The sequence below is a fragment of the Mycetomoellerius zeteki genome, unplaced genomic scaffold (genome assembly GCF_001594055.1).
Source record: "Mycetomoellerius zeteki isolate Tzet28-1 unplaced genomic scaffold, Tzet1.0 scaffold128, whole genome shotgun sequence".
Taxonomy (NCBI): domain Eukaryota; kingdom Metazoa; phylum Arthropoda; class Insecta; order Hymenoptera; family Formicidae; genus Mycetomoellerius; species Mycetomoellerius zeteki.
The window spans coordinates 73,938-100,143 of NW_017256212.1; the positions used below are offsets into that span (position 1 = coordinate 73,938).

General features: G+C 42.3%; 1 protein-coding gene across 1 annotated transcript in view; it reads right to left on the minus strand.

The window, feature by feature from the left end:
* The window catches only part of tara (SERTA domain-containing protein 2 taranis), a 50,458-nt gene extending 34,811 nt beyond the window's left edge, over positions 1 to 15,647 (minus strand). Inside the window, exon 1 of the mRNA XM_018461814.1 lies at positions 15,090 to 15,647. Coding sequence (XP_018317316.1) covers positions 15,090 to 15,110 — 21 coding nt within the window. The 5' untranslated portion in view covers positions 15,111 to 15,647. The remainder of the gene's footprint in view (positions 1 to 15,089) is intronic.
* Positions 15,648 to 26,206: the final 10,559 nt, after the last annotated feature.

Consider the following 26,206-nt stretch of genomic DNA (forward strand, 5'->3'; position numbering starts at 1 on the left):
CGAGGCGAAGCGAGGCGGGGGCGAGACGAGGCGAGATGAGGCGAGAGGAGGCGAGGCGAGGCGTGGCGAGGCGGAGGGGAGGCGCAGGCGAGGCGAAGCGAGGCGGGGGCGAGACGAGGCGAAGCGAGACAAGGAGAAGTAAGGCAAGACGAGGCGAGGCGAGGCGCTTTCGCGCGAGCGAGGACATAGCCGCGCGTGACGTCGACGCGTTCTATGTGTACGCGAAAGGTGTATCGCGGCGTGCTGCCACCTGCACGAGAGCGCGCGACTCATCGCACGTGGTTGGCCTTTCGCACGCAATAAAACGCGAGTCGCGTGCGTTGCGAAGGGCCCCGGCAACTTGTGAGTCGCTCTCAGTTGTAGACTGGAACAGCGTAAAAAGGAAAAAAAATGAAAGGAATGATAGAATGAGATTTTACATATGTACTCTGCTTGCGATACAGAATTTGAATGGTAGTTTTCGATATCCGGAGGAGGGAGGCGATATCGGATGAAAGCTACCATAAACGTGCCGGAAATATCTAAAATAAATAGGTAGTAATATTTTTGGCGAATTTTAGATATGTGCAGTATCCGGTAAGTTCAGTTTATAACGTTATCTAGTATACACATACTACAGAAATCTTTCGACTTCTCAAGATAAGACGAATACATGCCATTGAATTCGTAGGCCGGTATTCATAGTCGCGCGATTCTTATATTTAAGACTGTCCTAAGTACAATCAGAAGCCGATATTCATAGTCGGATCTGATATTTAGCTTATATCTATTTAAGACCATAAAATACAGTTTCAAGATGCCATGAGCCAATCACAGAGCAGTGTTAGCATCTTAAGACGGTACTTAAGATGATCTTGAAGTAAGTACAGACTATGAATACCGGTCTCTGTCATCTAAAATCAAAATTTTATTCGTCAAAGATTTCGATGGTATTCCTGTGAGAGTCGCTTTTAAATAAATTTAAAAAAATTGGAATAATGATCAATTGGGAAGAAACAGCATTCGCGTGCAACGTTGTTCTCGGCGCAGGTGAAGGAGCGAAGACGACAGATCGTCGTCTAGCGCGAGGACCATCTCGCGAGGGTACTTATTGCTGAATGAGAGTGCCGATATCTGCCTCGTCCGCGGAATAGCCGCTTTTTACCGTCGTCGTCGCGCGCACGTTGCCGACTCCCGTTTGCATACGATAAGCACTCGTCGTTTCCCCCACCAGGTCTCTCCCGCGCGTTTAGACGCATTCGCTATCTCCAAAGGGAGTCCGTCTGTATGCACTTGGCAAAAGAGCGGTGCCACCTGTGTGTAGGCGCATGAATTTATAGCTCGTGGGAATGTCGCGAAGGGAGAAAGGGAGGAGCGGACCGCGAGAAAAAGACGGAGATAGGCGACCGGGGGGACAGGGCAAAGCAGGGATAGACGCGGGGGAGACGAGGGGCGCGAGGGATGACCCGAACCACGTGGCGATCTATTTGTCACGCGAGAGCGGTCACTCCTATCGCGTTAAGTTTGGTTAGGCAATCGATGGATCTTGGCCGCGCCATTCGAACCGGCGCCTTTCGCGAGACTGAAATATTATACTAACCGCGCGCGAATGGGAATGCGAAAGATGATATTTCGCGAATTGGACGAGTATTTCGCGTACGTCCCGAAAATCGGAGACGGTGAACCGTGAGAGATCTTAGTTTATTCATCAGTTTGAAAAAGTTATGCCAACATTATGGATCGTTCCAACAAAGTTGCGTTACATATCCCTCTATATCCTCACGAAATCAGGGCCTGGAATTAAATTTCTCTAAATTGGAGTTCGTTAAAGATTAATCAATTATAAAAAAATATACCTTATTCGCTCTCTTCAAGTTTTATTCGCCGGAGTTCATCAACTTTTAACGCTAAATAAATCTATAATTAAATCTTGGTTAAAATTGCGCCAAGAGAAGATCGATCCTGATTTCGTCAGAGGACTCTCCTTCTTCTCTCCCGATTTACTCCATACATTCGAATACCCGAGTACTCGTACTCAAGTACTCGAATGATGCCTAGCGCAGTCACCGCGTTGCATGCATGGTACCACGTTGCTCTCTTGGTGGCCTTGAAGTAAGTATCATCGCATACTGAGGCTCAAGGTAAAGGAGGTAGGGGGCATAGGCCTGAGATCGGCTATCGGAGTCACACCCTCGTACCCTTCTCTTTCTATCTGTCTAGCAGCCCTTTTCCGTCGTCCTTCCTGCTTCATTCTATTTCTACGTTCCTTCTTTTTGCCACCCCCGGCGCTCTACCGCCCCCGCTACCCTATCCTTTTCCTTCAATCTCTCTCCCTTCCTATAGCTCGTTTTTCCTCCGCTCTCCCCACTGCGTTGGCCTCTTTCCCCGTGTATATACATATATATACTATATATACATATATATTACTATCCTTTGCCGCATCCTCCTCTCGCTCCCACCACGCCAGCTCGTTTGATTCCGGTTCGATGGAATGCTATACGATCTTAGGAAGCGAAGGGAGGACAGAGCCTGTGACGGAGAAGTGAGAAGGGAGAATAGGGGAAGACGGAGAGAAAAAGAGAGAAAGAGAGAGCATGTAGTGGAAGAGAGGTAGAGGGGAGGGAAGAGAGACGGAGTCGACGGAGGAAAGGCGAGAGGGGAAGGGAGCTACGAGCAAAACAAGGTGGGGGAAAGGAGAGTGGGAGTACTGGAGGAGAGGACGAGGGATTGCGTACATGTACTTCGGTACTCTAGGCGCACACGGTTGATATACATACAACGTTGATCGTTAAAAGAGGATTTCCATTACCGGGTCAGTGCCGGACAGCGAAACGACGAGAGCGCTCTGACTGTCGCGTCTCCGCTCGCGCAATCGCGAGTTAGCGATTAACCGGGAATGCCGGTCGTCAAAAGCGCTCGAAATTGCCACGAGCACATCTCCATACATCCCTTTGCATGTAGATGATGTAAAAATCATTTAATATTTAAGATGATAAAATCCCGTTGAATGTTATCACGCATGGACGATACTTGTAACGTAACCCATCATGTTAGATTCTTTTTTGTGTGTCGCAATTCTTTTATATCTCATTTAAGTGTCACTATGGGTCACAAATTTATCACGTAAAGCTCACAACATCAAACTATTTCAGACGCGAAAGCTTAAACGTATTATGCGTCTGCCACTTGACTAGCCCTAAATCATATGGTTTCGTGCCATCCTAAACTGATAGCGTAATCCTGTCTTAAAGGGAGTATTTCTGTCAATAGATAGTCATCGACACTCGTTGTGTGGACGATTTGCAGGATTTGTGTATGGCTTATAAACTAGATATACTCGATTGCATCGTCAGGCGCTAATAATAAACATACGAATCGATATTGATACTGAGTACCTGTTCGGGATTTGCTTAACAATATTTTTGCCAAATAACAAACTTTGAACAATTTTCAAGTATCTACTTTCGTTCTATTCCGAACAAATGCATTTATGAGTGAGATATTTTTAATAAAAATATAATAATGAAAAATACAATGAAATTTTGCAAAAATTTAGACACATATATACTATTGTTACTTTTGTCTATCTTGTGACACGATCTTGCGACATTCTTCGTAATTATCTGTTCATTGTGAAGCAATTATAGTTTTGAAGCAATTGTACGTTTTTGGTTATTTTCACTTTTCGATTCATTATGCAAGTATTACTTTACGACACGTAATTGCATGGACTTCCACAAAAACGGCAGGCAAGAGATGGTTATAGCAAAATATACAGTGCGATATAGTGCAATATTCATAAAGTATAGGTATATAAAATGTCAATGTACAATATAACATAAATATTCATCCCCCGATGAAAACATCGGTGTAAAAACAATATTTTAATCAATTATACTAGAAATATTTAAAAAACGCGGAAAATACAAAGCTAAACATTCGATTCATTAACATCAAAATACATACAAAATATCTTTCATCATATGCCGAAATTAAATCAATGCGAGACATCGCTAAAATACCGTTCCGTTCAGATTCCCTAAAAGCTACGAATCGAATGATTAACGAAAGTATGATTCCTTAATTTGTCGAATATAGCGGAGCCAATTATAGCGGGAGAAACAGATCCCATTGACAAGTTGGCCGAACTCCCGAGTCAAGTGTCTCAGCGAGGCGATGAGGAAACCTCGAAGCCACCGTGCGCGTTGCCGATGTGTCACGGTAGGGCACAGTGCTCCAACTAGTGTTCGCAAGTGTCCGTGACACTCGTTGTCGGAAGCCGCCGCCTCGCGCGCGGGAGGATACACGCATATCCGTAAAGATATAGACGCCACGCGGCTCAACGCGCGGGTACGGTGCAATGCGGTGCGGAGCGACGCGACGACGGCTCCTTCAAACGGCGCTATCCACGTGGTTCCTAAACGCCCCTCCCTTCGTGTTTACGATCCCTTCTACGGCCCGCCCGCCCGCCGCTCACCGCACTGTCGCACACCTAGCCCCTCTTTTTACCGATAGGGAAGGTAAACAGCCGTCGAGTGTCACCTGTTATTACTCGTACGCAAATAGGCTTCATTCATGGTCAACCGTCGTGCACGCGCGTACGCGCGTAGCGCTCTAATCCGGAAATGTTTACGTTACGAGCACTACCAGTACGCCTCAGGTGTGCGTCTTCTCCCTAATCTCTCCGAAGTCTTCAACTTTTTGCCTTCGTTTATTCGCGATTTTATGAAACGCGCGGAATATATTCTTGTGTATCTGATAGTAAGAGAAATAGTCTTTTATTAAAATTTGAAGTTGTTTAGAGAGTTTACTTAATTTTACTAAATTTTAATACTTCTTCATCCCATCTTAACTCCAATAATAATTCTCTTTCATATTGTTGGACGAATTATGTTTATCATACATATCTATATCTACGTATATTTATGTTTCTTTGCGTTTACTTTTAACTTGTATGATTGGATGAAAAAATAAAAGACGCAATGCAAAAAATCTAAACTCGACGGCATTATTAAATTTGTATGCGTCCGTGTAATTTGTATGCGTCAAGAAACAATAAAAAAGCAGAAATATTAAGAAAAATAGTATTACGTAAAATGTGGTAAAGTAAAATAGTACTAATAAAGGGGGATCGCATGTTCATCAATGTTAATCATAACAGATTACGTTCTTTAATTTCTTGTCATATGAGTTTTGGTTCATTGCGAATGAGACTTGCACGTCCGACAGATGCGAATCTCCGCGCGAACCTCGTCGGCAACCGAGCCGAAACCGACTGAGCCGCGGAATAGAAGCAGCGGCGGTGACTAAACGACGACAACAAAGTGCATCGCTCGTTGCACCGCGAGCGAGAGCGCCGCGGGGAAGAGAGGTTACGGCAGAGAGTGAGAAAGAGGAAGAAGCGAGGCGAGGCGAGGCGAGACGGGGCGAGACGCACAACGAGGTGAATCTCCAGTGTGGTCGAAAGGGATGGATGCGGAAAAGCATGAGGGGCAGCATAGGGCACGGGGGAGAGGAGAACACGATGCGGGGCGGCGGGGGGGAGGGGGGCAAAGAGGAGCAGTACATATAGCGCGTCGGTTTGTGTCGGAGTGTGGAGGGAGAGAACATCTACAATGCACCCGACATGCACACGCATGCACACACATTCGAGACGAATTCACGAACTTCGGTCGGTTCTCTCGTAGTCTCCACCCTCTCTCTCTCAGCCTCCCTCCCTCCCTCCCACCGTGGGAAGCCTCTTCTCCAGCGTCACCCAGCGGGGAGCGTTCTCTCTCTCTCTCTCCCTCCCTCTCTCTCATCTCTCGCCGTCTCTATCTCTCTCTCTCCCTCCTTCAAACTCCCCCGATCCTCCCGGTCATGTGTGTTTATACCGCACTTTATGGTACATACGTACGTACGTATATACATCGCTCTCGTGACGAGCGTAACGCGAGAACCTCTCTCACGCATACGCGCGAGTCCTTCGTACGGCGCGCGCCGTAGAAAGTACATAAACCGTCCTCATTCACGTCGATATCGTCAACTGTTGCTTCCTCCGTCGTCGCGCCTGTGGGTAAACCACCGACACCGCGTGTGTCCCGCGTGTTAAGGCTCGTTCAAGAGAGGCACGCGACTCTTCGAACGTAGGAGGGAGGAAACCGAACGACCGTATTAAACTACCCCGCTGCGTGGAAAGGTTCATGGAATACATCTAAAAATATCTCAGGGTTTCTTTGTCAAGTGAAGTTTTTCGAAACACGAGAATTAGATGTCTCTCTTTGACTGACCGCAATAATAGATGATAGACCGTAAATCACTGTAACAATAAGTCGAAGACAGACTCGTGTGTAATTTTTCTTGTTGTTGACAGCAGACAAAAGTCACTGACACCTGCCACGTGGACAGCAAGTTCTACCACGAGTTCAGGAGCAGCAGGTGCCATTGTGTCCCAAAGGCGCCCCCGCTACCGTAGGCTGATTCCTGCTAGCCATTAGCTGGCGGTGGGCGTGAAATTCACCCGTACAAAAGGCTCGCGGCGGTCTCGTTAATGGAGAGGGAAGAAAACGGGGCCGCGAAACTCTCCGTTCACATCTCGTTCTCTCTCTCTCTCTTTGTCTCTCACCCTATATGTCTTCCTCTCCCTGTTCTCCTCTCTTCTCACGTTTAACCTTAACCTACCGCAAGAGGACTAGAGAGTTTCGCGCGGCGCGCGACTCCATCAGAACGCGACGCATCCCCGGAAGCTGAAGGTTCGCGAGATGTGCGCTGTGATTTAAGCTCGACCCGTGAATTTAGGACACCGCCAACCTTAACCTTTATGTGAGGTGCGGTACGAAATAGTATATACTCGTGCTATTCTTTCGAAACGAAATATCGTTAACTTTTTTAGAGATTGGATATTGAAATATGACATTTAATTTAGGGCGTCCGTTATGTAAGACAAATCATGCACTGTATATGTATGGAATTTAGGTATATCTACTTATTATAATATTAAAGTTAATAAACTTTTTGCCAAAAATTTAAATGCGTGAAAATTTATTTTATCCTTCTTTTAATTATAAATAAATTATTATATTTTGCAATATGATTATATCACGATAATACATTATAAATTTATAATTCTGGCTTGCAAAATATGGAGAAGAACTGGCGAAAAACTATTGAGTAAGAATTTCTTCATAGGTGATATGAAACTACATCGTTCCATGCGTCTTTCCACGAGTTCACCAAGTATCGCTAACGGTTACTTTTACGGAAGATTCCCGCGGACAGAATCGCGCGAGAAAAGCCTAGATGAGAGAGACGAGGCCGAACAAAATCCGCTATTCTTCCACTTAACTGGTAAGTGGTCGCACTATGAGTGTTCCATTCAGATAAACAATTTCTTTTTTATGATTATATGAAATATAATTGATAACTTCAAGTACTTTCTTATTATGTATATACATACATGTACGTATATAGTCTCCTATTTTTTCAGTATTATCATCTTATAAACGAATAATGAGGTGGCAAAGTATTAGAAAAGAATTAATTATGTGTACGTGTGCGCGAGCGGTGAGTTTCGCGCGTTTCTACTTTCTAACTGAACATACCCTTTGTTTCGGCGCGGTTTATCGTTCTACATTAATGCTAGAAAGATGGAAAATAAAACGCATTTCTTGAGCGAGTCTTTCAAATGGCAGAAACAGACCTCGTTCCTGTAAAATTAGGTTTTATGTTCCTAGATATAGAGTTTATTTTACCGAGACTGAATACGACAAGTTATAACAATTAAGAAGAATTATTTCAAAACCATGCATGTATTGTATCATATAACAAAGCACATATATATTTGAAAACAAAACGGAAAAGAAATGACAATTATTTCAAATTTAAGATCAATAATACTTTCGAGTTTATTCTTTATTAAAAAAATTAATTTATCTTGACATAAATATCTTTTATATCCCAACAATAGATTTAGTTTGCAAGAGTCTTATTCTTCCACTCGTTCTCCGTCTTGTTTTCTTTCAAGCTAAAACCGTCAAAGAAGATAATTTGTTTCAAAACTAAGATGACATTTAAAAAAAAATCGATAGAACTTCTGAAGAATTTATGTGTACCTACATAAACTAAGAATGCAGTTTACTTTATCGCGAACAAATTGTGTGAAAGGAGATCGATGATACTTTCATCTAAATCCGGTGAAAGAAAGAAGGATAAATCGGGAGGAGATTCTACACTGACGTCTTTGGATATCGATCGCGTTCACGTACGCTCGCGCATGATTGACATATATCGATTACGCCGAGCAAATTTTTCAATCGCCGCGGACCGCTCACGTAACGTAAACAAAACAATGCGCGACGACGCGATGCTGATGCGAGGCGCGTACGATGCACCACGTGCCTCGATGTCTCCGTCGGCGGAGGGGGATCATCGGAGGTGGGGTCGGGTGGAGAGACAGACAGCGGACGCGTTACAATATTCGTAATTCATGATTCATCGATCTCGCAGAGACGATACACGCGCTCAGACATTTTTATGCCGCGGGCCACGTGTCTGCTTCGAATTTTATTGACGAATTACGACAAAACGCGATCTGAATTCGTTTAAACTTTTTACGTGGACATTCTGATCTCATTTATATCAAATTGTTTAGAACAGGCATATCCTACTTTAGCTCCAGAGTTGAAACGCAAAACCACGATAAAAAACGATGTAAAAAAAATTCAACATGGATAAGATATATTTCGGGAATTGTAAATTCTGTATCAACACTTTAAGCTCATGGCATACAGAAAAACTTAAGATGTAAGCAGTAAGGAAATCATCATGTTAGATTGGCTACTATTTACGGTATAGTCTTAAGCCTTATAGTCTACAATTGCATAAGCGTACACTGAGAAAAATATATCCTAAATTTCAATAAAAATTTATTTGAATAGTACCAATTAAATATTTGTTAAATATAAAAATATATTTATTTGGTACAAAAAACATTAATTTTTCAAAACAATTCTTTTTATTAAGTAAATATTTATTTAAATTTAGGCTATTTTTTCTCAGTGTAATTGTAAAACATCATCCATCATAGCCGAATACGAAAAGAATACTCAACTGTGGTCAATTCTTACAACTGCGCAATTGTGGAAAATAGGCTTTACACGGTTTCTATTGTGACTGGCCAGTTCGTTTATCATTTACGTTGTACTGCTTAAGTTTTTTTGTGCGCCCCATGGCCCTTACAGTTCCCGAAATCTCAGGTACCTGAATTTTTTGTCGTTCATGGCTTTGCGTTCCAGCTCCGGACTAAATTTGGACATGCTTGCAGGATCAGAATAAAGGAAACAAATATTTCCAAATATTTTAAAGGAACTTTAATGTAATCTACGAACGAATTTTTAATTCGACATTATTAAATTATTTACGCGCGTACATCAACGATTGAAAACCACTGTGGTGATAACTTTTATCCGAGACACGCGCAAGATGATCAAAGAAAAGAGAGCACGAGTCAAGAACGAAGCTGCGTCAGAAGGTCACCAACTCAATCGCAATATTGTTAACGATACTATATTGCTTAACGAACGATATGATATCGAAAAAGCGCCGATACTGCAGAAATATATTGCTTACATCCAAGATACATCGATAATCGACAACGATAAATACGACCAAGAGAAAAAGATAAAAGAAAATTAAGAATTTCTTCGGCTTTTATTTAAAAAAAAAATTAAAAATTAAAAATATCATAGGCATATAACAAAAAGACTCGATTGTTTTAGAATTAAGACACCGGGATTTCTAAAACTTTAATTTTAATACAAGAAAACTTGGAATATTTGCGAACAAAATCTCATCGCCCAATGCGCCCAGGAAAATATATGAAAGATCGACAAATTATCATACATAATTGGTGCTTTTCAATAAAGAACACGATGTAACACATTTCATTTTTATTTAACATTGACAAACAACAAGAACGTAATGATTCACAACGTTATGTTACACTGCGTGTCATCTAAGTCTCTTGCTGAAAAACACTCAAGATTTTATTTTCTAAGCGATATCAACGACTTTTTCCATTTTTAGTAACATAAGTCGACACAAACATTATTCTATCCTTCTTACCATTCAATAAGTAAGAAAGATAGAACGGCACTCGTGTCAACTCGTGTTGATGGAAAGTACCCAACGAGTGCTGCTCGACCGGTCTTCGCGCTATCAAAGAAGACAAATGAATCTGGCTACAAGTCTGTGATGAGCAGGCACGCGCGAGAACGGGCAACTCTGGGCACTCGTGTGCCCGCTTCCCATGCATTTAAAACGAGGACGCCGGCACGGCCGTAAATCACGCGGTTAGAGCGGAGCCCAGCCGCGTAGCGTAACGACGGAGGTGTCCGTCCGTCCGTTCGTACGCCTCGTCTCGTGGTTGCCGCCGCCACCGCCGCCGCCACGTGGTTTCTGCGGCAAAACTATGCGGCCACCGCCGCACGCCGGCCCAGCGAATTTATGAATGGGAGAAGCCTATTGACAGATCGCGCGTCGATAACTCTCTCGTTAATGGCCCGTGATGGTGGGCGCACGAGGGCCGGCGGGACGAAGGAGGCGGAGGTGCTCGGAGGGAGGGTGGGAAGTAGGGGAAACTTGGACTCACTTTGTACTGACTCGCGGCGCGCCGTGCCGACGGGCCGTTGCGATATGCAGCAGCGATCCAAGGTAACGCGCGGGAACGTGAGTTCCGAAATCGATCGAAATAACGCATCACCGAGTAAGTATAGTACGCTTAGCGCGCTCATCCCGCGGCGTGCAGAGAGAAATGCAATATTGAAATCTGATTTTGAGCGCGCGCGTACATAAGCTTTCCACCGCAAGTCGAATATTACTTAATAATTTCATATTTGCATTAAAAAACATATATGTGGAGAGAGAGAGAGAGAGAGACTTTTAATTACATAAATATTAATATAAAAATTAAAGAATTTCTGTACCGCAGCTTTCATTACTTTAGACTGAATATATAACTGTTTTCGAGCAATTAATGAAGCGAGATCCATTCTCATATGCAATCTCGGTTATTACGGGATTAGCGTACACGTTTTTGGTCAGCGGTTTGCCTCTCGGCATCAAATCAAACGCGCGGTCCAGCATCGCCACGCCGCTTACGTCGATAATACGGAAATACATCGCGAACAGAAATAGATTTCGCGGAGGAGTTATGTCACATACATTGCACTATCCGGTGAATCGATGACATTCCTGTTTATACACGCATTTCAATAAAATTTGCCGGTATAGAAGTTTAGTAAGTCAGCCTGCGTATTCAGTGCGATGCTCACTCGGTTTGCGCGAAACTGGAATTTGTTTATCGACGAAATTTAGAGACTCAGCAAGAAGCTAAATATACGCGCGCTAATGTGAAAAAAATACAGATTATATTTTCACTATAGATAGAGCCTGATAAAAATATTTTAAGAGTTTTATTCGATATGTGTTGGTTGTTTTATTCAATCTCTCTATTAAAATTAATCCGAGATAATTGAAAATGATTGAGATTAAATTAACATTAAAAATGTTTATCGTTCTTCTTTTAAATATGAGAGAAAATATCTGCATATCGTGCAGAAAAATTGTATAAATCATTAAGACAATTACAATAAATACCATTTACGATTCATTATTATGTTCAAAATTAAAGATTAATTTAGAAATGAAAATATTTAATTCGACGAGTATTAACTTGTAAGTATTCCTTTTAATGTCTCTTATACGAAAAGGGATACTTTTAGCTATACGATATAATAATAACATTATATAAAACTGATGGATTTATGTCAAACCTTAATATTATTTAGATCATTATTATTTTATTGCATCTCACTGATTTAAATAAAAATAGTCAAATTCCAGCTCGATATTTCTATAATTGAGCTAATGTTATAAATCTCCACTTCTTTTAAAAATGACTTAAAAGTGCTGCACCAGAAACTTAATGAGTGAGAATAAAATCCATCACTTATACTATTACATAATATACACTACTACATAATTATAAAGTCAAAGGTTACGAATACCTTATATTTCACGGCTCATCGGATTGAAGGACACTCTTATAATAATCTTTTCTTTAAATTTATAATAAACCCAGTTTCATCTAGAACCAGTTTATATCGCGCCGGTGACTGAGGTAGATGAGGATTCATCCAGAAGGGTTAAGAGCGCGGGCGCGAATTTTTCCGTTCAAGTTTAACGATGCGCCGGCAACACGCGCATACCGAGACAACCATTTGTCGCGTACGACGCGAAACCACGTGGAAAAACTGGCTGGTTTTGTCGGTCATCGGGCCACCGGCCGTCGGAAGCGCCGAAAAACCCTCTCCTCTTCTCATCTCTTCCTCCTCCTCCTCCTCCTCTTCCCTCCCTGTGCTTGCGCCACCTTCATCCCCTAGACTCACTGTACACTGCTGATTTATCGCTACCCAAATTTTGGCGCGTTCGTTCCACGTTCGTGCGCCAATTTTAAGCAGAATCGCAACGCTCGTCCGTCGGCAAGTAAATCACCGATTACTTTCCTCCACGTTCGATGAAAATCATTATTACAGTTATTATTCTTAATTTTCGCTCTCGCTCGAGTTGGATCTCCTCTGACTTTAAAAGGACGTAACGTAAGCTCTTCAGATCAGTAAGGAGTGCGAGTATCGAAGAAAAGATATCGAGATATTCCTATGTGATATTTGTTTTGAATATTCGTGTTCACTTTGCATTGGAAGATTTTCAATCTCTGGAAGTGTTGACGAATTTTAGAAATCCTTCGCTAATTCCTCTCAATCCTATCCGTTTAAATAGTTTTTGCAGCGTGAATCTACGTAAATTTGCATAAATTCGCACGGGCAACTTTCGAACAGTCTCAGGATTTGAACGACGCGAGATACGTTTACACATTTCGTTGTGGACGATTTAGCCTGAATGGTTAAAAAAAAATATTCAAAGGTAAATCCTATTATGTTTAACACTCAATAAGTGGCTAGCGTTTGTTATATATACATCCGTCGATTTCTTTCAGCTCTGTCAGTTCGTCTCGTTTCGGACAGCTCTATTATAAAAATGTAAACATCGAAAACAAACCATAAAAGTGAGTTATACCTCTATGATTTCTCAAGAATGAACTTGCAAGTCATGCAAACAAAATAGTGTTTGTGGTGTCAACACTCGAAGTGTCATGCGATCATCTGGAATAATCCTTTTTGCTTTCAACACCGAAAAACAGCAGGTGACAAATCGATTCCAAATTTAAACCCAAGAATGAAAATTCTGATGCAATAATGTCGGAGTTCAAAAAATTATACAATGGATCGAAAAAGCATGATTAGTTTCAAAATTTAACAGACTCATTTATGTGGTTGAAATGAAGTTTGCGAATAATAATTTTCTAATTAAATTGTAGTTTACATTAAATTTTGTATTCCGCAATTTACACAATCGTTGTCGAAGAACATGGAATATTCGGTGGAACATTATTCGCAAATTTTTTACGAGATGCAAAGATGAACAGATCGGGTCTAAATAACGCATGTGACGATAACGTTTCGCGGCGAGAAATATCTCTGAAAACAATTCGGATGGCATAGAATTATGACTCGTGCGCGTTCTCTTCGCGGATTACGATTCGACGATATCGCGCCCCTCTCCTTCGATTTTGTCGCAAAACATTTCGCGCCGCTCAAAGACCTCGTGATGAAAAACAATCGCTAGGAAGAGAGGACAGGATGAGAGGAAAAAGGAAAAAGGACGAAAGTGAGGGAGAGAAAGGTAGAGAGTGGATAACTCCGAGAGAGAGAAAAAGATTGGGGGAGGAGGGGGAGAGAGAGAGAGAGAGAGATGCAGCAAAAGCGAATATGTCTTTAAAAACACCCCCCTAGAGCAGATCGGGTTGTTGTCGTCGTGGTAACCATGACGACGCTGCCCCTTGATGGTTGGTTATAACCGTATCCCCACCAAGCGTCTCCGAGCCGACGCTAGGTTTCCTCGCGGCGCTGGCCAAGCGAAGAGGAGGCAGCCAGCAGCCTCGGGCGATCTCTCACCCCCTCCCCCTCCCGCCCCTCTCTGCTCCACGCCGTTCTCCATCCTCGCCACTCGCTTCTGCCGCTCTCCGGTACCCCCTTCTCGTCCCAAACCCCACCGCGCTATCAAGCAGCCGCTGTCGCTCGTTCTCCACCCCTCTCTTTGCGCGCTCCCCGCTAACTCCACGGCCCACACACAGTATACGCAAGCCACCTCGTCGTTCCCCCTCGGCGAGCTTCGCCTCGTCATCCTCTTTCCCCTTGCGGCCGCCCTCCTGCCGTCCCTGCCTCCCCCCGCCGGGCCAAGGAAACGCGGGATCGCTTCGAATTCAAACTACCGAACACGAGGTTACCACGCGTCAAATCTGACACTTGGTCGTCCTACGCGTGCTCGCGTCTCGTGCTCGCCGCGTACATTTTTTTTTACACGGCTGTTTTTCGCTCGTGGTTTCCGAAAGCGAGCGAATCAGTACGGGAACGTCGATCGATTTTCGAGAACGATGTTGAACGCGATGCGCCGTGAACGAACGGCGAGTCCTCAGTTCTTTTCTTTTTTCAGTTCACTTTTTTTTTTGTACCCAAAGGAAGACAGCTCCGTCGTTCGACGGTGGAAATTTTTCCGACGGCAAACTTGAACGATGTTCGAGGAGCGGATCGTTGAGAGCGTGACGTTAGATGTTAAAATTTTTCCTCAAGAGAGAGATATATCCGCGTCTTACGTCGGCCGTGTTTCACGCGTACCGTGCTTCGTAACGTCGTTGTAAGAAAGAGGAAAAAATAAAAGAGACTAAAGTCCCGACGGGGAAAATACTCGAGTCGGTTCTCTTACGAATCGTGCTGCTCCGCGAGAGCCGAGCGCGCGACGATCACGTAACCCGCTCTCCTCGATCGGCACGTAACGCGGAAACGCGGCACGCGTGTCGTACACGCCGAAGGAAGGGAACGCACACACGGTACACGGGGGAGCGCGGGAGTGCGCCAAGGAGGGGATAGGGGGTTGCGGGAAAAAAGGACGGAGGCCGAGCGGCGCACGCGAGAGCAAGAGAGAACGATGCGCGCGGAACCGCGCGCGAAACTCACCTGACTGACGTCGCACCACATTATTATTTCGCTGACACTGACGACAGCATCTTGGTACGCTGCTGCTGCACTGCCGCGCACGGTGCTACCGCGACGGTCCGTTTTTTCCTTCGCTCTCCGCGTGACTTGGGGATTCGTCGTGAAAACCGAGAGAAAAGTAGCCGGAACACGGCGGTACGTGGAACCGAAGTTCCACGTTACTTCGGCCGTGGGCACGATGAAGTCCTGTTCCGCAAATGCCCGTCCTCTCTCTCTCTCTCTCTTTCTCTCTCTCTCTCTCTCTCTCTTTCTCTCTCTTTTTCTCTTCCTCTGTCTTTCACGCTCTCTCACACTGTCTTTTCTCACTCGTCGTCTCTTTCTCGGTACGTGTCTGTTGGCGTTTCGTTATTTTCTTTTTTTTTCTTTTACTTTTATGTAACTCACAGTCTCACGAAAAACGCACTGCGCGACGTTAAGTATCGGCCGCCGGTAGCCCGGTTAGCTCCTCAAGTAACATCGCACGATCACTCCGAACAGATGACAACGCGACTGTCATCGACACACACGATAGCAGCTAGCTGGCCATGCAAAGCATTACTGAGTACTCTGACAACACTCCTCGCCGAGTAGCGCCGCTCGGTTTTCCCCCGAACGCGTGCTCGGCCGATTCCGCCGGCGTTCGGCCCACCTGCACTCCGACACGAACGTCAGTGCCGTAGACGCGCGTTTCAAGTGCCACCGTTCTTACCACGCATACGCGCGCTTTGTGTCCATCGAATTTCCCATCGACGCAGAAACTATAATGCGACGTACGATCGTTCGGGGATCGCGATCATCCAGAAAAACAATTCGTTACCGCTACTCGGAAAATTATCGCCGATGTAAATACACGTTTTTGAAGAAAAAAATATGAGCCTGCGAACTATGGCAACTGTTTCGATTGACGATAACATATGTTTGCGGTGTTCTTAACGTGACATTTCGAGAGAAAAAGCGACCTTCGATCGCTCGCAGGGCACATAATGCCATATTGTTTAGCGCCCCGAACGCCCTGATGTAATTGATATAAATGGAAGGATACGTTTCATTCACGGCGCGTAAATTAATTACATAATTAATATCGGATTTAATATATCGTAGGACTATGTATATGTCACTTTGACCGTTTGCGAAAGGAAATTCATTGTCGAAGTGTGTGCAGCTTTTCAGGTATAAACAATGCTTTTATGTCGAATGATTGGTGGCGCTCATTAGCACACGGGATGGACGAGGAGGGGTTGCGTCGCGGTATATAATAAAAGAAACAGATTCTCTTTAGGATTCGCGTTAAATATCCTCTCTCTCTCTTTCTCTCTCTATCACACTTTTTTTTCTTTCTCAGAAAGTTCCGCGCTCCCCGCGATCGAGAAAAATCGTTCTGTTCGAGAAAGTCCGTGATAGCGCGGGCCGGTCGATGAAAGTTATCGGAGAACGGATCGGCGACGGCCGCTGAAATATTTCAGCGACGCAGCAAAAACTCAAAATGACTTTGCGGGCGCGCAGCCCGCGCGCGGATCGCGCCGATTCCCCGGCTCGTCGCGCCGTGCTGCTTAATATCTTACGAGACGACCGAGATAGCACGGTCAATCGCGCCACTGCGCGACGCCAGGACCTTGCGACCAGCAAGGTAATCACGCGCTCGAAGCGAACAGCCGCGCGAAACGACCGAATGTTTTCCGTGTCCCCGACATTTCTTTTGGTTTCCGTACGAAAATCGAAAAAGATTTGTCGACAATCCATTTGTCCAATTACCCTTAATATTCATCAATATATCTGTCTATCTATCTACAGATATTATATATTATATATATGTGTATGTGTGTGTGTGTGTGTGTGTGTGTGTAAATAATATGTTCGATATTCTCTTTTGCTTCGCGCGATATTATTTATCGATACGCTCGCGATATTGCGTCGAAATTAACATGGAATTATTGCAAGATGATTGAAATGAGAATAACATAATTAATTTATTCGAAAGGAGAATCTATTTCGTTAGATTTCGAAAATGCTCAATCGGCGAGAAGCGACGTTCGCATGTCAGATATTGAAGAGAAAAAAAAGGGGAGAATCGAGAGAAAACGGAGAAAAGGACGGGGGCAAAGAGGATGCGAGAGCTCGCGCGCGGGAGAGTGAGCGCGTCCGTGAGTAAATTTTCATTCGGCCTTAAAAACGTAAGGCGTAGAGCCTTCGGAGGTTCGGTTCGGGCGTACGTCGAGAGCGCCGAGAGCGGTAGCCTTCACCGGGGAACCTCCGGTGCAGGGGCCCCCGAACACGAGGGAGTCGGCCTAACGCCACTAGGTTCGAAACTCGCCACTGACTGGCTGGCTGTATACGGCGCGCAGCTCAAGAGAGTCCGAGAGAGGAGGTCTCGGCTCTCGCTCGCTCGCTCGCTCGCTCGTAAAAACGCGCGAGCCACGTTCCATACAGCGCGCAGCCTAAGAAAATTCACCGGGAACATTTTTATTCCCTATCGGGTAAAAGGGGCGCGTCATCGGGACGCCGCGACGGCGAAAGGACGCCGGAGGACGTGCGCCGTCGTTCTACGATCGGCTGACCTCCCCGCGTCGGCCAATTCCACGAATTTTGCGCGTCATTCCGTATGCGGCCGCGAGGCAGAGCGCGCGGGCTTCGAGGTCTCTCTCCAGCGGAGAGACCGAGAGCGAGCCGTTGCTACATGTACGCCGACGACGCGGCTCCGAGCCGACGCGTAACGCCGAGAGCTCGGTTTCTCTTCGGATCGGAGCCGACGGCGACGGTGGAAATGGCGGGGCGTCGGAGTAGATATTTTCAGCGTATAGCTCGCGATATCGTACCGGCGCGCTTCTTTAACTTATTGAACCGCGTGGAAAAAAAACATCTCGTAAAGATATAGATATGTATCTAGATGATATTCCCTGTTTCTTTTCACACAATTTTAAGAAACTTTATCTTTCGATACAATAGTCCATTTTATAGCACTTTATCGAGCTTTTAGAAACTCGATAACGCTTCCGAATCGATGGGAACTTTCGTGAAGAATTTTAAAATCGCAAAATATAAGTTTACCAGAATATCTCTCGTCCTAAATTATTTCATTCTCGAATCCCGAACGAAATTATTCGATCGTCTATCAGGGAAAACCTCCACGCGTGGTGTCAATGAAAAACGATGTGGTAACTAAAGTTTCTTTATTGTACAATATAAGATGTAAATGTACAAATGCGTGTGAGATCGAAATGAAGCGTCTCAAATATGTATCTTGACGAAGCGCGCGCGCGCGCGCTGGGATTCCCCGTTGACGATTCCGTCGACCGGCACAATGTCCGGTCGTTGTTAATGTCGCGCTGATGCCACGGAGCAAGAGAGCGGCTAAGTCGTACGGGTGGCGTGGAGACGACTTTTAACTGGCCGCGAGAATGCGCGGACTTTGTCAAGCGCGGAAACGCCGCGCGTCGCCGCCGCTCAAGTCAAATCCGCGCTCTACGCATATATCGTGTGTATCCAACGTGCACGCGATATACGCGTGTATTACGCCGCCGATATCGGTGCGCATCGCAAACCGCTAACGTGAGTGGCACGGTGACGACGACGACGGCGGTGCGACTCCAGCACGGAGAAAAGCATCGGTCGAGTTTACGATTGGCTAGGCCCGGCACGACGGATGAATTGTGGCCAATGAATGTCCTTGCTTACTCGACGAGGCCGTGGCGACGCGAGCACGCCTTATTCGAACGCGGGGCGCGCATGCACGGCTGGCGGCCGCGAAAACGGCCACGAGGTGGAAGGGAATTTAGAATTTGGCACGAGAGACGTTGCGCGCTTCCGCCCGCGTTCGGTAGTTCTCTGCCTTTTCCCTCGCCACTTCGTTTTAATATTGCAGACGAGTCCTCGATAGTTTTATTATTAAATGTATGTTTGTGTTCTCTTCTGACTTGATTTTCGTTAACCTTTAAAAGGTGCGGTCCATTTGGTACTTACAAATGCTTCGAAACGTTTGATTGAGCAATTAAAAGGTAGAATTCGATTAATTGACCAATAAAAAAATGCTTCGAAGCATTTGTGGACCGTACATTGAGAAAAATGTTTGGTTGAAAATGAATTGAAAGATTCTGATTATATCAATCAGAATTCTGATTATCTGAACTAGAATTTAGCCGATTTAACCAGAAATTTCATTCATTTTCAACCGGAATTCCAATTAGTACAATCAGACATTTTTTTCTCAATATAGTTTTAAAATTTTAAAAAACAAGGGTCTATTTTAAAAATCTTACAGCTTTTCTCTCTCTCCCTAACATTTGTCATAATTCATTATTTTTCGTTCCTTCCTTGTCTCAAAGTATGATACCGTTTTGGTGCCACTATAATGGCTTTCTTATTCTGTAAAAGTTTTTTTGACAATACGACGCAGAATCATTTATGTATACGTATTTCTAGTGATAATACATTTCGATATCTCGCATGTAAAATTTCTAAAAAAATTTGTCGCATACGGAAGGAAGAATTTTCTCTGAGACAAAAAATAATTTTGTATTTTTGATTAAAGCAATCAATGTCGTGATTTCAGATTGTAGAAAGGGGTATATTATACGTAAGTTGCAGGAGAGAGAAATTTCAATTATTCTCAATATTTCCTAACGGATATGTCGTTTATACAAAGATATACCTACAGAATTCAGTTCGCTGAGGTTTGCCGCGCACAGGCGCCGCTGGACTTTCTCGTCGACTAGGAGCGCTCGTTAGTGCCTCAGCGAAGCTACTCGGCGAGGGATACTCAAGGTGGGGATCAGGAAACGGCAGAGATCTGGCGGGACGTTTTACGATCGTGTCTTCGAAAGCTGCGACTCCTGTGTTGTGTGCACTTCCGGCCTGAATTCTTAAAACACTGCCGGACAGACTTCTTTATGCGAAAGACGAGAATCCGACGCGTCACGAAAACGCCAATCAAGAAGGAAATTCTTTTATTTATTGAACGCTTCTATTACGAACTGTTCACATTTTCGTAAACAGAGCAACAGCTTAGTGGAAAATTTAGTTCAACCATTAGAAAGCGAAAAAATATAACATAGCAATAATACAAATGTAACATAGAAGTTATACACATGAATTTTAGAGTTTGCAAATATTTATATCGAGAAATATTGTTTTCCATTGAAATATCAAATTTAAACATAAAAAATATGTGCACTCTGAAATATGCACGTATATGACGTATCGAGAAAAAAACTGAGGTTTATTTTTGCAAGTTTCTCGATGAATATCGAATGAGTTTTTAAAAAATCTCTTTACTAAAAGTCTATTATTACGCACGGATTTTTCTAGCTTATTTTTGAGAAATAAAGCGATTCAAAACGAAGATCCGAATTAAGGTTACGGTAAAGATTATACTTGGGATTAACTGGAAAGACGCATTGCATGTTACAGCATGCAACGTCGAACCAGGCAAAATCCGCGCGTTGTTCGTGTACAGTTATGGCACAATTCTGCCTAGCTGTAACTCCGAGAAAGAGCCGGTGAAAACCGTATTACACCGACGATGTGGTGCAGCAACAAGATATACCGGGACGGTTGGCTCAATTTTCCCGCCGTTCCCGCCACTCTCGCCTTTCGCCTCCGCGGCATCAAAAGTTGTTTCGCGGGCGTCTCTCTTGCATCTCAAGAACATCGTCTTTGAGCATCACGCCTTTGCATCTCCTCCCCGATTAATAGCTGATAGTGTTAATAATTTTCTTATTCATATTGCAGTATAATTATTTTTAATAATTACAACATCCTTAATAAATCACGATTGAAATATAAACTGGAAATTGAATATTTATAAAATAATCTATTTCTTCTTACAGTTTATATATTATAGAAATATATATCGTAAAATCGTTCGATTATTCTGTTGAACTATACAAAATTAATAATGCATTTTTGTTTTTTATCATCACAAAAATGAGCCGCCAAAGTACTTTACGACCGTTTGCAGCTTTATTTGATGGATCTGCCATTGGACGATGCAATTTTTGACCGCATTCCCACTCGATCTCACATTCTCTGCAAGATAAAACTCTAGCCTCGAATTGAACGGCGTTGCTCGGCGATTCGGAATCGGAGGCACCTGTTAACATAGGCCGCCTCGGCGCGCTGGTGACACCGACATCCGGGGACGATGACAGGTGCTGTAGGCTAATCGGTTAATTCGACAGCTCGTGCATACGCGTGACTTCCATTCGCCGAGCGGCTCGTGCCGATTGTTATCGGACCATGAATTAGAGCGCTAATATAGGAGCAATCAGGGAGGGACGGCCAAATGAGCAATCTGGATAAAATATTCTTATCGAATACGAGAATGTCCGTGATTATATTAAAGTGTTTATATTTTGCTTTTGATACGAGATAATTAAGTTCAAAAATATCCTAATGGTACGATTCTGTGTATATATACGAATGCCGACGAATTTACATGCGGATGTAGAAACAGTTACCACAAAGTGTCAATCGTTAAGATATGCAGAAATATGCGGAAAAAGTATTTGCATAGATACAAACAAATTTACGTTTTTTGCAAAGTATTTGCAGAGTATCCGAAAGTTTTGTGTTTTCTTTTGTTTACGATACACAACGTGAAATGAATTTTTTTCTCTTGTTAGTTACAGACAATAACTACTGAAAATTATTCCTTGTATAAATGTATGTTCAATTTTTTTATTGTATTTTATTTGAAAAATCTCAAGTTCTTAGTTGACATATAATAATTATTTTTATTTATAAGTTCCAAGAATTTGTCTTTATGGTTTCAAAATTTGTAACACTATGTAATACTATCAATACTTTCCTTACGTTGAATAACGTCTGATACCGACGTCGATACGAAACATCGATATCTGATTTCGTCATAACAATCCTAAGTCCATATACGAGTATATTATATAGAACGCTCTCTAACAATCTCTGAGAGAACAAGACTATCTTATGTGTGTGTATAAATATATATATTATATATATATATAAATTTGTAATAATTGTTTAATAAATTTGTATAGAATTGTTTAATAAATTTGTATAGAAACCAAAGAGGTTTCGTTCAGGAAATCCATAATTGATGGTTTAGAATTGAAAATGATAGTTGTTTCGGTCAGTATTTCACTCATTCTACATCTCGTATAATTATAGCATCTCCTTGTTGCAAGATGACAAAGTGAGAAAGATACTCGTTTGTAAGTATGAGATAACGACTAATGAGACAAGGTTTATCTCGATTCTTCAATCTTGAACTATAAGTTCAATTTATAGGTTTTAACAGCTTTGCTATTAAAATCCATAAATTGAACTTATAGTTCAAGATTGAAGGATCGAGATAAACCTTGTCTCATTAGTCGTTATCTCATACTTACAAACGAGTATCTTTCTCACTTTGTCATCTTGCAACAAGGAGATGCTATAATTATACGAGATGTAGAATGAGTGAAATACTGACCGAAACAACTATCATTTTCAATTCTAAACCATCAATTATGGATTTCCTGAACGAAACCTCTTTGGTTTATGTACATAACATCAGTGACTCTGAAATTAAGATGACCGTTGATTACTAATAAAGCAGAGAGAGAAAGAAAATCGAATACATCAGCAATTGTTTCAGGCGACACGTCTTATCGGCGCGTCGAAGGTGATAAGGCTATCTTTATCAGCGATAAAGTCGTTTTGAAGCCCGACTCTATCTGCGGGCTGAGAGAACATAAGTGCGAAAGCACGCTTTAACGCATGGCACACATGTAATCAGAGATTACAATTCTTCGAGATATCGAAAATTATCTCTCGATTCTATACAAATTTTTGATATCGATATATTGTTTCTTATATTATTTACTGGATTAATATCCAACAAATAATAACGAAAAGTATCTATATGGTATACACAATGTCTCTTCGTACTTAATACAAATTAACGAAAATGTATAATGTATCATAGGAAATGTAAATTGAGAGCATTAATGCCATCGATACGCTTATATTCAGCGATCATATTTCTCTGTAATATTTAAAAGACGTATCTTCTCATTTACACAATTAACAGTATGACTCAATTGTTATACTTTTTGAAAGAACGGTGAATCCCTCGCGTGTCGTTCTTCGTGAAGTTTTTTCGTGAATATATAGGCACACTAGATGACATTAATATATTCCCAATTTATACTTTTAATAAGACATTATAAAGGACATTACAACCATTTTTATTAATTCAGAGGAAAAATATCTTTTTTATTGGAAATTGTGCAGGTAAAATTAGGAATATTAAATATTAATATTTGTCTCGTAAAAGTTTGCACTTTTTGCAAGTATTGTAACATTATGTTTCTCTCACAGGAAACTACTGAAATATTTCGCAAAATTATACTGAATCTCTTATTACCGCGCGATAAATTGTGTTTTGCTACATTTTAATAATTACTATTGTAGTTACTGTAAAGTTTATTTAATTAGAATTAGATCAATATGGTAAATTATGTATTATGTATTGTCGTTCTTCGATCGATTAATTTCCGAGCTCATGGGTCTAAAGTAACGGATGGTCATAGGTGAAACTGCAAAAATTTCGGAACTAAACGGATGATGCAACGTACAAAGTACATTGAAACCTGTATTTTGTGTAGAATAATTATTCCAATAAAAATCCTTCGACTTTTCATCGTTTTACTCGAATAATTCCGCGATGAACGATCTAATTAGTCGAGTCGAGATAAATCCACTTGTTTTTTTGCACGAAAATTATCCGCGAGTAGTCAACACATTGCTTCAAATTCATTTTATCTTTTAATCTGTGAATCGATGTTACGTAGAGGAAGATAGAAATGGATGAATAGATAGATAGATAAATAGACAAAGCGAAAGAAAGAGAGTGAATCCTCGTAGTAGTAGTAGCACGTAAAACTCTCGTCCCATCTCCTCCTCCTCCTCCTCCTCCCACACCCCTTGCCACGTTCCTCTTTCCGCCTCTGTAACCCTGACCTCCCGTAAAACACACCGAGAAAAAGACTTTTCCGGCGTGTACGCACGAGCGCACCGCCACTTCTGCCACAGTGCTGCTGCTGGCCGAACTCATGAATGGACCCGCGACTCTATTTACGAGCGCGTGCGATTCGCCCGCCACCGCTCCGCTTTATCGCCGTCTCGACCGTCATGGGACGGCGGGGTAAGGTGAGGTACTTTCGGAATCCCCGGGCTTCTCTCTCTCTCTTTCTCTCCTCTCTCTTGTACTTGTCGGAGGGTCGCTCTTCCTACCTACCAGACTATATCGCGTCGAGATATGTATCGGCTCGCGAAATTGTTTTCGAACGGCCGATTGTTTGGCACACTCCGGCCTTACCAGAGGTTACCGAGAAAGAGAAGAACTCGAGGGAGTGTTCTTTTTTTTTCTTCTTCTTCCAACCGCGGATATTTCTTCGTGTAAACAGATGTGGAAACGCGGCCGCAGAAAATGTTCGCGAACACCAACCTACCCAAGATGATCGAAATTGCTCGGCGGACAAATCGATGACGTTTCTTCCTAACGATGTGGAGGATTCAAAACGAAAATGATACGTAGAAAGATATATTAAGCGTCATAAATCTCTTCACTTTTGCAAATGACCGAAAATGAAGGCATTCATTATAACATTCGCAAAATGTTTCTCTCATAAATAGTGATATATATTCATTTTTCCGTTAGTTTCATTCTTGAGATAAGAATAAGGAACAGTTAATTTAGTTAGAGGATAAATAAGCTAAAAGAAATAACACAGGAGCGCGGTAGTCATCATATTTCAATTAATCATCTTTAATTATAAAAATTAATTCATAATTTGACAATCAATAAACGTACTAATCTATTCATAAATTCATCATAAGTTATTTTCTCATGTATCATTTTTCTGTATGTACTGGTACTTATTACTTGCCCTAAGACACCAATAAACGATTCTTCCTCTCTCTTTCTTCTTCGATTTCTCTCCAATCTTTGCCTTCGATCATTATTGTTATCGCGCCGAGTTTATGGTGAGTGTAATTTGTCACATACATATAAGAGGCGTATCTCGTGGATCTTTAAAGTAGGATCGTTAATAAGAAGCGCGTGGTTAAGACCCACCATGACCTATGGTAAATTTCATCTCGTCGATTTTTAAGTTCGATCGCATGGTGCGAACAACTAAGAATCATTAATACGTCACGCCGGACTGTAATTCATGTCGCGTGACCGGCGCGATGGTGCACCAACGTAGTGGATGAAAGTCCACCGATGAAAGCTATCGATTTACGAGATCCGTCTCTTTAAAAAACTATAATACTCTTGTATATATATATATGTATATAAAATTTCTGGAGAATCTTGTTCTAAAATTCAAATACGCGTGGAGTACGGCGTTTTTTCACGACGATATTAGCAGAGTGCAACAACGCGAGGCAAACAGTTGAGAGTAAATATTATAAGAATATCTCGATAGAATTTCGAAGCGTTTCTTCTTTTCTTAGGATAGGAATAAGCTTGCCTTTACTTGGAATATTTATCTTTCTAAAGTTGTTACTCGTTGAAGTATGAAAACTCGGGGTTGATGAATCTCGGTTTGCCGAACAACAATATACATCAAGTCAATTAGACGATATATCGTTGCGCTATTCATCCCGTTCGCAGTGTATGCAGCAAAGCGGTGTTTGCGTAGGATAAATCAGTTAAGTGCTTTCTTCCATTGCGATTGCATGTATGTATACGTTATATTGCGCAAATATGCGCTTATGAGCATGTACCGCGGGTGTATTAAGAAAAATACGTAGGAATCTCAAATGATTATACAGTAATTATATCAAAACTTGCACATCGAGATTTGTAAAATTTAATTTAACGTTCTGTTTTTAGATGATTAATTTTTGGATACGTGAGGGATGTTTTCGAGACCTCGCAATATTTACAATTCTGTTATGAAAATTTGGAATCTTTTCTTCCTCTTAATAAGCGATAAAAAAAACTTTCATTAATTCTTAATAATAGTGTTAAGTCTATTAGAATCGTTTTTTTCTGCTATATATATACAGAGTTCTTGCAAACTTTTATTAGGAAATTGTGCATATGGTTTAAATTTATAAATAAGTTTTATCTA